Here is a 14,827-nt window from a genome sequence, read left to right on the forward strand (position 1 = left end):
TAGTGGCGGGATGGGTGTATATACCTTTAACTATGCGGTTGTTACTGCGCAGTCGTTGTCGCAGTTACAACTGAAGCCAAGCAACTATCCCTCACACGGGGCACCAATTATGTAGGTGCTGGCCAAATTTATTTAGTAATCAGTCTCATAAAATTACCTACGAAATGGTGGGAGTTCAGACCGTGTTAAATTTACCCAAATTTTATATAAACTCATTTAACTAAGGTCGCCACTAATTGTGGTCAACTCCCGTAGCCCAAATTGTTTGATTAACAAACTATAAATCTGAAGGTTACAGTTCAAATAATAGTTCTGGCTTCAGGTTGTAACAGAGAAGCAGCGACTCAAACGACGGTATTTAAACATAAAAACATTTATTGATCACAAAGCATAGTAATAAAAGCATAGCAAACAAAGGGGACAGGAGGGTTGGCTAGTGTGTGTGTGTGTGTGTGTGTGTGTGTGTGTGTGTAGGTATGCGGGTGTGTGTGTGTGGATGTGTATTCGAGTGCGCGCGGAGGCGCGTGCGTGTATTCGAGTGCGCGCGGAGGCGCGTGCGTGTATTCGAGTGCGCGCGGATGCGCGTGCGTGTCTTCGAGTGCGCGCGGATGCGCGTGCGTGTGTACGTGCGTATGGGGGAGGAGATCTTTGAGACAAAGGGAAACTCGATGGCGCGAAACTTAAACCGAGTTCTCACTACAGCCACAAACAACGCAAATTTCCTCCAACTAAGACACGGTATCGTCGGTCACTATACAGCCCCAACGAGCGTATAGTGGGACACACGTTTAACAGTTATACGAAATAAAAGAATCAGTGGGAATAATCGAACAAGTTTAAACAGAATACCTATTTAAGCTTTGAACAGAATATCTCTTTAAGCCTTAAACAGAGTACGGTTTAACATGAACGTGATTATAAACACCACTGCAAACAAGCGTTCACAAAGCATCGATCTAAGCACACAGAAAGCAGTAAAACAAGATATTGTTCTAAGTCTGCCCAGATGCACAGTCTTACTTTGAGTTGTTCAGTCCGCGGCCCGCGCAGTAGGCCAGGTAGCCTCTTGAGGAGGACTCCTTCGTGCGCTTTCGTGAAGAAGGTTCCGCTGGATCGCGTTGCTCCGTCCAGGGGAAGCTGTGGTGGCCGTTCAATCGGCGGTCCCTCGATGGTCCGTTGCGTGGTGTCCCGGGGAAGTGGTCGCTGTCGACGTTAAGATGAACTCGCGGAGGTCCGGCCGTCGCGCGAATGTTCAAACAGTTCTTAATCGTCGGCTAGCTGAAGCGATTGGTTTTAGCGAACTCCGCAAAAGAAATAAAAGTAGCGAACTAGTTACTTCTTGCGTCGCGTGCTGCACAGGGTTCGAGTGCAGAACCAATACCGCTTTATTCCCGAAGGTGTGCGCGCTCTTCGTCTCTAGGTAGCTACTTTGATGCAGCCAGGTAGAGAGAACGAACAAAGGGGGATCCTCCCTTTTAAAGGGGATTCGTCTGATGACGTAGTTCCACATCCGTCCTGATGTGGGCCATGCACCTAGGGGGAGCACCCCCCTTCCTTTGTCTGTGGAGGCATGGTACCTACATCGCTCTCAGAGTATACATTATATTAGTTACAGTCAGTGTTGGGTAAGTTACTTTAAAAAAGTAATTTGTTACAGTTACAAGTTACCTTGTTTAAAATAAATGTAATTGTAGTGTAACTTTTCTGATTACTTTTGAAAAGTAATGTAACTAATTACTTTGGGATTACTTTTTGATTACTTTAAGGTTTAAATGAGTATTAACCCATGATCAACATTTAATTTTTGCGAACTGACAGTGTGAACGTTAAAAGAGTACTAAGCTGAGAGGGAATTGCTGACAGGCAATCACAGGAGGTCTACAAGAAGAGATGCCTGCACCACACATGTTAGATTCTCAGACTCCTGTCATCGGGCCATACTCTTTTCTGCTCCTCCCCCAGGCTCTACCGTTTTCAGTTTGCAGACTAACACAACCAGGTTCAAAAACCACTTCTTTCCCACAGTGGTCACCTTATTGAACTCTTCCCAAAGACCATTCTTTCCTTCCCCTCTATCCATACCTTACCATCCACACAAAATCTGTAGTGTTCCTCTTCAATTCACATCTGTATAGCCCTATCTACAGTGGTATAGGATAATCTGTATATTATCTGTATGATTCCATCTGTATTTATAACATTTATTTATACCATATATTTTTCTTTGCCCTGTGCATTGTACTGCCATAACTACATTACACACACACATGCATTTCCCTAGGTAATTTATCTGCTCTGCACATATCTATTAACCATCTTTACTTACACTAGCTGTAAATAACTGCATTTTATTTCTAAATACTGCATTCTATACAATCTGCACGTGTTGCACTTGATTGGAAATCAAATTGCAATTCACTACTTCATACAAATTTAATTTAAATGTATTGCTTGTCGAACAGTAGGTCTAAGATAGGTCCAATGATACCAATTGGGTAGGCTAGGTTGTGTCATAGACATCGACAAATGTTTTTCCAACACCAAACAGTCATAAATACTCATTTGATACTGTCTGTCATTGTCTATAATAGTCATGTATGATTTCAACGAATACCTGTTTAGGACTTTAAACAGTTAGTTTGTTTAGCCTGTACAACAAGCTAGCATGCTAAAGGACAAACACATTCAAGTGAATGGTAGTAGCTAGCCCAGCAGGTAGCGAACTATGGAAACCACAGTGTTTGACGGTCAGCATGCCTTGCTGTTAGCTCGCTTACAACCTCAATAGTGGTTGCCTTCTGATCGGAAATAAACCTCCAAACTCCGAAATTTACACAAAGGCTTGACGTAATCATAAATAGTTGCCGATGGTGGCACATGGTTCACATTTATTGACAACACATAGCGAAAACAAATGCTCCTTAAATTTCCAGTGCTTCATGGGCTCTGTCATTATTGCTGCTTGAGCTGAAACTGAACCGCGCACTTGCTGCTCCAGCACAGAAACAAGCGGGAAACGGCGATATAGGGCGCAAAGCAATAAAAATATCATTAAATATTTCGCAAAGGTTTTTGTTTATTTTTAAAAAATGTAACAAATTGTAATTCTTAATTTTTCCAGAAGTAACTGTAACTCAATTACAGATTTTCTCATTGTAACTGTAACGAATTACAGTTACACATTTTTTTGTAATTAAATTACGTAACGTCGTTACATGTAATTCTTTACTCCCCAACACTGGTTACAGTACATGCAGATCTGATAGGCCTACGAGTGAAAGGACTGAGAGGAATTAACTTTGAGGGACTATGAGGAGCTGAGGAATGTTCAGAACGATAACAGGCATTAAAGTCTTTAGGCTTCATCACCTCCTCTACATGACAGTGACAGAGAGAAGAACACCCATGACTGCATTAACATTAAGACACGTGATAACGATAAACATTTATTTACTTACAAAAATCATCTTAAATATTTTGCCTTGTTGCATTGTAATTGCATTGTGTAAATGATTGTGTGTGTGTGTGTGTGTGCGTGCGTGTGTTTGCATGCATCTATTCCTGAGATTTGTTACACAGTTCTGCCCAGCCTGGTGTGTGTTACTGGACTCAAGCACAGCTCACTCCAACGTCTTCACTGTGATTGCAGTTGTTCACTCCTATGCCACTGTGTGGGCAGTCAAATATGTTCCTCTCTGTTCCAGTACACCGCAGGTCATCCAGTAAGATGCGACCGGTTCCTAAAACACAATCATACAGTTCACTGTGACCAGTCAGGGACTGATAACTGTGTTCACCCTAACCCTAACCACCATAACCACCCTCACCCAAACCACCCTAACCACCCTAACCCTAACCACCCTAACCCTAACCACCCTAACCCTAACCACCATAACCCTAACCACCCTAACCACCATAGCCCTAACCACTGTAACCACCGTAACCACCCTAACCCTAACCTCCCTAACCACCCTAACTACTCTAACCCTAACCACCATAACCACCCTAACCCTAACCACCCTAAACCTAACCACCCTAAAACACATCCAATATGTCGTGATTACACCTGCTGATGATCTGCTGCACCAAACTAAACATTAACATAATTAAGAAAAAAAAAATTAAGAAAAAAGCATTTTTATACTGAGAAATTGTTAAGCCCTATTTTTAAAGTTCACACTTAAACAAAAAAAAAAGAAATTGGTGAGCAAATGTTGATAATTAAACTTTAAATGATGAGGTGAAATGAAACTAATCAAACCTGAACTGCATATTAATAATACAATTTGTCAAATAACCTTTACCACATGAACTTCAGTTCCAAGAAATTAGTTATTTGACAGGGACAGTTTGAGTCTTGAAGTGTTTTTTATCTTTATGAAGTATAACATTCAAAAGGTACATTATTATAATATTATTATTATTACTGAATTATTGTTGTAATAGCTCTTTTCTATATTTGAAAAGTCTTGAGATGAAAGCCTTCAAAAGTCATAGGATTTCAAAGCTGATACTTGGCAGAAACTCAACTGCTTTGTTTACTGGTGGTTAATACCTGATGTGTTTAACATCATATTTAGTTTATCATTCTAAAGCCTGTATGAACAAGTTGAAAATTAGATTTCTCTGATGAGGGTATAAATATTGTCTATTTGGAGTATATTTTGGCTCTTTGAGAAGCTGTGGAAGAAAGGCAAATTCCTCTGTACTATTACTCCTACGTATGTAGACAGTACAAAGTCATGCAAATTGAAATGCTTGGAAACCATTTTAACAAAGTCAGGGTTGAGGTAACAGCATACTGTCCTTTAAGCTGACACAATCAGGCCTCAGCAGACAACATACTTGCTGAGGATTCGAATGCCAGGGGTATGAACAAACATCCAGGGGCAAATGTCTAGACAAGAAAAGGCGGTACCTCCCTGAAAACGGACTTAGATTTCCACTTGGGTTAAAAAATTGGAATGTAAGAGAACCATGGCAACCCCACAGACATGCTTGGCCAAAGTATTTGGCCTATTTTACTGGTATTGTGAAATAAACTAAAAAAATGTTTCAGACAACACAGTAGCATGCTGCAGTCTCTCACCTCCTGATGCTGTGAAGACAGATATAGCTCTCTGGAAGGACAACATCTTACACACCACTGTAGCGTCCAGGGTGTCAAAACTGTCATCACACACTGTGCCCCACTCTCCATTATGAAGTACCTCTACTCTGCCCCGACTCGAACTGCCAACCAAGCGTACCTCTAGCAGAAAAAACACACGAGTGAGTGATATTAAAGACACGCATAGTCACTTACATACAAGGAGGAGTCAGACACTCATCACTCAAACACAGCTTAACAGCATCACTCAAACACAGCTAACATCATCACTCAAACACAGCTTAACAGCATCACTCAAACACAGCTAACAGCTCATGGTAATAATAGCGCGCGCGCACACACACACACACACACACACACACACACACACTACATCAGAAATATATTACAGTGACCTATTTACTGATTTTCTTTGACTCTGTCATAATAATGATTCTATTCAAATAATTTTAACATACAAATTTAAGAAGAGTATAGTAAAAATAGTCAATCATAGAATAAATCGGTTGTTCATAGTTACGTATAAACTGCTGGCCCCTATCTCCCTTATCTCCTTTAGAGCCTTGAAGTCCAGGTAATCCTCTCTCTCCCTGTATGCCCCTTGGACCTGAGACACACACGCACATGCACATGCACACGCACGCAGACACATTACCCAGTAGTAAAACTATGCATTGACCTATATACATGTACAAATTACATACAGAAAAGATAGCAAAAACATAGCACAGTGACCACCAGGTCTCTGCATTTGCTACAGAGTGACACACAAATGCTTGCAAAAGTGTTCCTAAACATACCTGGATCACCCTTTGATCCTGGAAAACCACGAGCTCCTATAAGAGTAAAGGGGATTAGCAATTATTGTTCAAACTCCCATAGTGACTGCCGAGTTTTAAATTACATCCCACTCTTAAACATACTCACCAGTGCTTCCTTGACTGCCTGGTTCCCCCTTAGGTCCTGGGCCCCCAGGAGGTCCTGCACATCACATACAGAATATACAGAGTTGGTCAAACTATGGCAAACGCGATTGACCCGCAGGAACTAGAACACACGCCTGCTTCTTTCAGTTCAGCCATGTGGGACATACCTGAAGGCCCTCTGTCTCCCTTTGGTCCTGCAAGACCTGGACGACCTGGGTCAGAAACAATAGATCATGACCAGCTCTCAAGCCCATGTAACACTGAGCCATATCTGATATTACTGCTGCGATCTTACCTGCTGAATCAGTGCCTTTGTCTCCCTTCAGTCCAGCCGAGCCTTTCTCTCCAGGTGGTCCCCGCTGACCTTCTGGGCCACTTGGTCCAGGACGTCCTGAGAGAATAAGATCAAGTTTAAAACAACTTTTAGATTTCAATTGATTCCTGCAACTTAACTAGCTGTTACCACATGAGCAAATCCACTCATAGTGCTGCAATGCTACATGGTACAGATACTAAATATCTCTAAACCTATGACTTTTGCAAATGTACATTTGATCTCTAGTCAACAGGCCCTGACATTGTGCATAAAAAGAATTTCCACACTTTGAACAAGCAGTCAAATGAATATATAAGTAGTGACAATGTCTTCATCTTTGACTACCTTCTGAATGCTATATGAACCAATGCTCTTAGGTGCTCTCACCTTGAGGCCCTGAAGGGCCAGGGAGGCCTCGTGAACCCGCTGGCCCTTGAAGTCCTGGAGGCCCTACAGAAAGAAATGGGAATGAGAGTTTGGGTATGGAGAACTCAGTGGATATTATATGGTAAGTCCCTGGGTGGAAATGAGCTGGCGTGGTCCTGATATACCTTGAGATCCCTTTGGCCCTATTATCCCAGGAAGACCAGCCTTGCCTGCATCTCCAGTAGGACCAGTGAGACCTGTAATGTGTTAACAATGAGATCAAATTCAGTGACCAGTGTGTGCCAGGTACCAAGGATGTTTTCAAACTCCCATCACAATCATGCAAAGGTCGGTGTGAAACACCTGAGACAATATAGAGAGATGAGTGAGATGGTGAGATCACTGACACTTTCAGAGCCTTAAACACATACCTGGTGATCCTTTTTGTCCTGGCTCACCTTTCTGACCGATGGGACCTAGATGACCGGGGTGTGTGGAGCATTAGATGGGGAGAACAGATTACTGAGGCAGAGCTTATTTCTGTGAGTGGTCTCACACTACGCTGCATGGTGGGAACTTCAGAGTTTCAGAGTTTTAAATACAGAAAAAGCACATTGTATATTAAACTTTCAGCAAAGTCAGTTATAACTGAAGATACCCTGGACTATCAGATTTCAAAAGCCCAGTCACATGCCATTATCAATCGAATAGTATTAATGAGTCCCTTCAAGGCAAGAAGCATGAAGCTTTGCCTGAAAGTTTGATATTAGCTGTTTAAAGTGATTTTATGACTCCTGAAACTTACCTGGGATGCCTGCCATCCCCCGTTGCCCCATTGCACCTGGAATACCCTGATCACCTTGATCTCCCTTGGCACCTTTGGCTCCAGGCTCGCCTGGTTTACCTAGAAACAGTGTAAAGTATTTGAGAGATGTTACACAGCCACACGTTCACACAGTAACTGGCACACATAACCAGGCTTGGAGACAGTTTAACACTGATTAGAGCTTTAACACAAATTGAGGGCTTATTACACACACACACACACACACACACACACACACACACACACTGACCTGAGGAGCCAGGATCTCCCTTAACTCCTGGTTGTCCTGGGGGTCCATTTAAACCATTGGCACCAGGAGGACCTGAGAGAACACAGAACAAGATTGAAGACGAACCCTGTGGGTTATATCATATATTTAAATATATTCAGTATACCTGAGCAGGACAGAGAAGAATGTATATACATATATACTGTATATATTCGATTGCATTGTACTTGGTGATGTGTGACTTGGATGCAGCTGCTCGACCATGGAAACTCATTCTACCTGTATGAAGCTCTCTGTGCATTTTTCTTGAGTTAATCTGAAGGCCACATGAAGTTTGGATGTCTGTAGGGATTGACTCTGCAGAAAATTGGCCCTGACCCCGCTGGTAGTGACCTACCACTTCATGGCTGAATTGCTGTCGCTTCCATTTTCTTATAATTTCTTAGAATATTTAAGTGTGAGGAAATTTCACGACTGGATTTGTTGCACAGGTGGCATCCTATCACAGTCCCACACTGGAAATCACTGAGCTCCTGAGACCGACCCATTCTTTTACAAACGTTTTACAAACGTCTGCATGCCTAGGTGCTTACTTTTATACACCTGTGACCATGGAAGTGTTTGGAACACCTGATTCCCATCATTTGGATGGGTGAGCGAATACTTTTGGCAACATAGTGTATATCCCTTCAGGACTGAACTGATCAGCAGGGGGCACTGTAGGCACGCATTAGTGAGAAACAGCTGCAAAAGGAGAGTGTGGTTCAATGTGTGGTTGGTTAAGGTTATGGTGTATGCATGGATTATGTGTGGGAAGTTATTTTCTAATGGCAGGTTATATAAATGTGAGAGTTTGGAGCACTACTGGAGTGTTTCTTAGGAAGTTGGAGAGTGTGACACTGATCATTGTAATGCAATGAATGGGAAGGTGCTGGTGTCAAAGAAATCTCACCAATAGGCCCAGTTAGGCCTGCAGTTCCACGAGGTCCAGGTGGTCCAGGAGGTCCAGGAAGGGCTTTTCAGTAGACAGAAAGAGAGTAATCACAGTGCATAAGTGTCTCTTCTGCACTGATTAAAGATTCCCCAGGCCAAACGATGTTTCTGTGCTCCATGTTGTCAAAATAATTAACATCACAGTCAATTAGCCCAGTATCTTAAACCCACTGTGAAATGCAATATTTTTGGAAATTCTTTTATGAATGAATTTAACATTTTTATGCTGTGAATGCTAAAGAACTATGCATGTCTCTTGTGTGGGTGTGTGTGGTTGAGGGGCTCTCTCGCCTTTGGTAGTGTGTGTGGGCATGTCTCACCCCTCTCCTGGCTGAGGTCGTGTAGTCGGAGCTGTAGTAATATAGCACTCGAGTTGAGCTTGTGGATCTGAGTAATGACTGAGTCCCCACCTCCTCCATCACCACACAGGCTGGACATGCATTCCTGTTAGAAGCCCCACACTGAGATTTTCTTATAATCTTTTGCACGATGATTCTTTGATTTTGTCCTGATTCAGTGTGTTGGACCGTGGTGTGTGTGTGTGTGTGTGTGTATGTGTGTGTGTGTGTACCTGAGGGGCACTGCCTAGACGGAGCTCAGATTTAACATGTTCTGGATCTCCAATTTGAGAGTTAAACTTGGCCTCCAGAGTAAATACTACACACACACACACACACACACAGGGAACAATCTTATTCTCTCTGTGTTCCAACATAGGTAAGTTCTTCTTTGTTGTTGTGTTTTTTTAACATAGTTTTTTTTGGTAATCTGTAAATTAAGGTACTAATGTATGTAGCAAGCTTTCTGTTACCACAAATGAAAAAAAAATCTGTGAACAGATTAGGCTTCAGTTCCTAAAATATCTCTCGGAACAGTATACACACGCAAGACTTTCATAGACATTTGAACATATTGCAGTTTAATTTAGTAAAAAATAACTATTAGAACTAAATAAACTCAACAAATAAAGGATATGAAAACATTTATTGAAAAAAATACCCTAAAACATGAAAATCAATCATTAATCAATCATGCCTTCTCATAATCTAAAGACATTTCCCACCAATTACTGTAATATTAAGATATGATCACTGATACAGATACTTTAAATAGAAAACATCACCATACCTTATATATACAACCAACAACACAAATGTAATTAAATTGAATTATGCATATTCTTGGCATGTATCGCTATACAAATCTGCAAAGTATATATTGTACATAGGCCCTGTCCAAGCTGACTTAACATCCATGCATTAAAAAAGTACAATCCACACAGTCCTTTACCTTTGTAAGCCAGGAAGCTATTTACTCCTGTCAGTAGAAGCAGAAATATAACAATTGCTGGAAGACAGCATGACCTTTTAGGTGGCTTTGCAGGCTTCAAATCTGTAAAAAGACCATGACCACAATATATGTATATACATATATTGCTAAATGTCATTTGAGTAATATTTGCACAGAAATTGCTAAAATTTTTTCCAAGTGAGCACAGTATAAAAACCAAAAAAACCCAAAACAAAACATTAACGACTCTCAGATTAAAGACATTTAAACATTTTGTGATATATAGGCCACTTGACCTATAAATTTGCTGTAATGGCCATGAAATACCCCCTTTTAAATGAAAAAGCAGTCTCTGCTTGGATGCTGGGTTGGTACTCACCACTGGACTGAAACTCATAGAGCCCTGTGTGGTTGAGTTTCATGTCGAGGTCATAGAGAGGATTTTCTCTGCTGAATATGGTAGCTTTTTGCTGTTCCCCCTCTAGTGAAGTCTCCATTAGTTCCACTAGAACAATCACTGAGAGATGTGCCTTTTAAACACCCCCAGCAGTGTCACACACACACACACACACACACACACACACACACACACACACACACACACACACACACACACACACACACCACATCTGAGTGTTTCTTAAAGTTGTGATAAGTTGAACCCCAAGCTGACTCCACAAAACAGAAGAGTCGTATGACGAAGGTGAGAGTAATTTAATGGCGATGATTCCTCAAATGCGTTTCCTCGGAAAGCAGAAGGAGACACTCTGAGAGTTTTGTTCTTCAGTACTACATAATGTTATCTGTCATTACTGTCTGTAATTTCAGTTTTTATTTCATTCAATAAAATGCACATTAACAAGAAACACACACTTGTATACATTAGTGTGTTTGTATATCCTTCCTCTAGTGTTAGGGTCGTGACCGACACATTTGTAGGTTTTAGATCCATGAAAGTACTACATAAAAGCATTTATTGCATCAAGAATTTGTCAGGATTTTCTATTAAAAATATATATTTTTCTTTACTAAATTATAAAATGTGCTTGGTAAAATACTGACCTTTCTGTTGTTAGGGTCAGTTTCAACCCAGGTATAATTAACAAACAACAAAACAAAATAATAATTGCCAAAACTGAAATCATAAACACACTATATACCAAAAACCCACAGACAGCTCTTCCTCCAACCATTTGATCTTCAGTTAGGAGCTTCTATATTTGCCTTTTTCACAAAACAAGGAAAGGCAGACATTTCCAGACATGCTAATGGCTGATTTGAATCACATGTCAAAACCGAGATGTTAACATAAGAGATAGCACAAGAAAGCCAACACAAGAGGAATGAATGAACATTCCATTTACGTAGCACCTTTCAAGATACCCAAAGTCACTTTACAACTTTAACACAGGTACAAGTCTTACATGACCAATCACATACCGGCGAGAAGCAGCAGCCAATTGCACACAGCGTACTCTCTACCAGAATCCACAGCCCCCTGGGGGACTGAATCAGGTGCAGGAAGGGGAGAGAGGACAGACCCTAGTAACAGAGCACCATCCACCACTGGACATACAAGCACACACACATTCATGCTCAGACACTCAGACAACTGTTTTTATTGAACATGAAGAAGAGACACACAGTCACACTCAGGAAGAATTAGTCAGAGAACACTGATTTACCAAACCTCCATGTTTTTGTACTGTGGGTGGAAACCCACACAGACATGGAAACTCCACTCAGATAGGAGACTCCACTCAGATAGTGCTGGGAGGCTAACGTGCTAACCACCAAGCCAAGGGGCACATACAAGTGTGCAGTGTATTAGGTATTAGTACCTTTAGAGGTAACAGGCACATATTAGTGCACATGAATACGAGTGAGTGAGTATCTAGATTAATCTGTATCTCTGCATGTGTGATGTGTGTACTCATCTAGAGTAGGTCTAGGATCTGTTTGTGTAGGCTTCTATGAGTGTTTCTATGTGGACGGCAAAAAGGACATATGCTACTGAAACATTAGTTAATTTTTTGAAATGTGACTTCATAGTAAAGAGTGTGTGGTGTGTGCCTGGATGTGTGAGTTGGGGTGTAAGTCTGGGGTGTGAGTCTGGGTGTGTGAGTGGGGGGGTGAGTCTGTGTGTGTGAGTGGGGTGTGTGAGAGGGGATGTGTGAGTGGGGTGTGTGTGAGAGGGGGTGAGTCTGATTGAGTGGGGTGTGTGAGAGGGGATGTGTGGGTGGGGTGTGTGTGAGTCTGGGTGTGTGAGGGGGGTGTGTGAGTGGGGTGTGTGTGAGTCTGTGTGTGTGAGAGGGGGTGAGTGTGGTGTGTGTGAGTGGGGTGTATGAGAGGGGATGTGTGAGAGGGTGTGTGTGTGAGTCTGGGTGTGTGATAGGGTGTGTGTATGAGTCTGGGTGTGTGATAGGGTGTGTGTGTGTGAGTCTGGGTGTGTGAAAGGGGGTGTGTGTGAGTGGGGTGTGTGAGAGGGGATGTGTGAGTGGGGTGTATGTGAGTCTGGGTGTGTGAGAGGGTGTGTGTGTGAGTCTGGGTGTGTGAGAGGGTGTGTGTAAGAGTCTGGGTGAGTGAAAGGGTGTGTGTGTGATTGTGGGTGTGTGAGAGGGGGTGTGTGTGAGTCTGGTGTGTGATAGGGTGTGTGAGTCTGAGTGTGTGAAAGGGGGTGTGTGTGAGTCTGAGTGTGTGAGAGGGTGTGTGTAGGAGTCTGGGTGTGTGAAAGGGTGTATGTGTGAGTGTGGGTGTGTGTGAGTCTGGTGTGTGAGAGGGTATGTGTATGAGTCTGGGTGTGTGAGAGGGTGTGTGTGTGAGTGTGGGTGTGTGAGAGGGGGTGTGTGTGAGTCTAGGTGTGTGAGAGGGTGTGTGTATGAGTCTGGGTGTGTGTGAGTCTGGGTGTGTGTGAGTCTGGGTGTGTGAGTGGGGTATGTGAGTGGGGTGTGTGTGAGAGGGGGTGAGTTTGTGTGTGAGTGGGGTGTGTGTGAGTCTGGGTGTGTGAGAGGGTATGTGTGTGAGTCTGGGTGTGTGAGAGGGTGTGTGTGTGAGTCTGGGTGTGTGAGAGGGTGTGTGTGTGTGAGTCTGGGTGTGTGATAGGGTGTGTGTGTAAGTCTGGGTGTGTGAGAGGGGGTGTGTGTGAGTGTGGGTGTGTGAGAGGGTGTGTGTAGGAGTGTGGGTGTGTGAGAGGGTGTGTGTGTGAGTCTGGTGTGTGAGAGGGTGTGTGTATGAGTCTGGGTGTGTGAGAGGGTGTGTGTGTGAGTCTGGGTGTGTGAGAGGGTGTGTGTGTGTGAGTCTGGGTGTGTGAGAGGGGGTGTGTGTGAGTGTGGGTGTGTGAGAGGGTGTGTGTAGGAGTGTGGGTGTGTGATAGGGTGTGTGTGTGAGTGTGGGTGTGTGAGAGGGTGTGTGTGTGAGTCTGGTGTGTGAGAGGGTGTGTGTATGAGTCTGGGTGTGTGAGAGGGTGTGTGTGTGAGTCTGGGTGTTTGATGGGTGTGTGTGTGAGTCTGGGTGTGTGAGAGGGGGTATGTGTGAGTCTGGGTATGTGAGAGGGGATGTGTGTGAGTCTGGGTGTGTGATAGGGGGTGTGTGTGAGTCTGGGTGTGTGAGAGGGGGTGTATGTGAGTCTGGGTATGTGAGAGGGTGTGTGTGTGAGGGGGTGTGTATATGAAACAGATCAGAGAGAGTGAGACTAAGCAAAGTGCACACTGTTATTATTAAACGTAATTAAATTGTAGGTAGATTTTTTTTTAAAGCCTGTTTTGACAAACATAAAAGTAAACGCGACTCCCTCAAAGGTCCTGCTGAAACTGCATGAAGATGCTCTACCTGGACGACCTTGTTTACTGGAGAAGAATCCATGTGTCAGTGATTTGTTTATGCATTTGTCTGTTTGTATCGTTGATGACAGCAACAGTCTGTTGCTGGTGTGTGTGTTCCTAGGTGATGATCTTGGGTGACCCTGATGGTGTGCACAGCAGACAGTAATACTCCCTTAAAACCTGCAGCCCACATCGTTTATGGAGACAGTGACAGAAAGCGGATGCTGCCACTTTCCAAAGTCCAAATTGAAATTCATCACATCACAGCAATGAGTTGCAATCTGTTTGCGTATTAGTGAGGTTCACAACTTCAAAGTTAAGTGTATGTTAAGTCTGTGTGTGTGTGTGTGTGTGTGTGTGTGTGTGTGTGTGTGTGTGTGTGTGTGTGTGTGTGTGTGTGTGTGTGTGTGTGTGTGTGTGTGTGTGTGTGTGTGTGTGTGTGTGTGCGGGCACTGCTCCCCCTGTGAGCTGCTGACTCAGAGGTGTATCAGGATCAGATTGACTTGCTCAGATGTTTCAGCAACAGCTAGACAACCAATCATCCATAATTCTCTGACCTCTGATCTTACTAAGTAGAATACTAAGTAGAATGACATCAAATGCACTAAAAAGACTCAAATAATCTTTTCACTGTAAAACACAATAGTTTTCCCCCAGACAGGTGATAAATACAGCATGCTTGATTTGGGGAGACACACGTTCCTCCTTGTCGTTGCTTCTGTGAGTTCAAATCCCTGAGACTTACAGGATTTACCACAATACCAAAATTGTATGACTGCTCACACAAGCCATAAAATCAGACAAATCTACGCTGACACCTTTAGCAAGTTTAGGAAACTTAGGAAACCTATTAACAGCTTTTCATCTGTTTCATACCTAAGCAGCTCGTTTAAGGTCCAGTTAGAGACACAGAGAGAAATATTTCAGTAAAGGAATATTTACACCTTCAT

The 14,827-nt window shown here is 42.8% G+C and overlaps 1 protein-coding gene across 1 annotated transcript; it reads right to left on the reverse strand.

Annotated features, from left to right (window-relative positions):
* Positions 1-3,058: 3,058 nt before the first annotated feature.
* On the reverse strand, positions 3,059-10,635 carry marco (macrophage receptor with collagenous structure). Its single transcript, XM_077002879.1, has 17 exons — positions 10,436-10,635; positions 10,057-10,158; positions 9,338-9,423; positions 9,087-9,210; positions 8,726-8,788; positions 7,795-7,866; positions 7,524-7,622; positions 7,150-7,194; positions 6,904-6,975; positions 6,740-6,802; positions 6,332-6,427; positions 6,204-6,248; positions 6,038-6,091; positions 5,911-5,946; positions 5,631-5,717; positions 5,090-5,251; positions 3,059-3,740 (listed from the first exon to the last, which is right to left on the reverse strand). The coding sequence occupies exons 1-17, from the start codon at positions 10,551-10,553 to the stop codon at positions 3,610-3,612; spliced, it is 1,455 nt and encodes a 484-aa protein (XP_076858994.1). The 5' UTR covers positions 10,554-10,635; the 3' UTR covers positions 3,059-3,609.
* Positions 10,636-14,827: the final 4,192 nt, after the last annotated feature.

This window comes from Brachyhypopomus gauderio, chromosome 4 (genome assembly GCF_052324685.1).
Source record: "Brachyhypopomus gauderio isolate BG-103 chromosome 4, BGAUD_0.2, whole genome shotgun sequence".
Classification (NCBI taxonomy): Eukaryota; Metazoa; Chordata; class Actinopteri; order Gymnotiformes; family Hypopomidae; genus Brachyhypopomus; species Brachyhypopomus gauderio.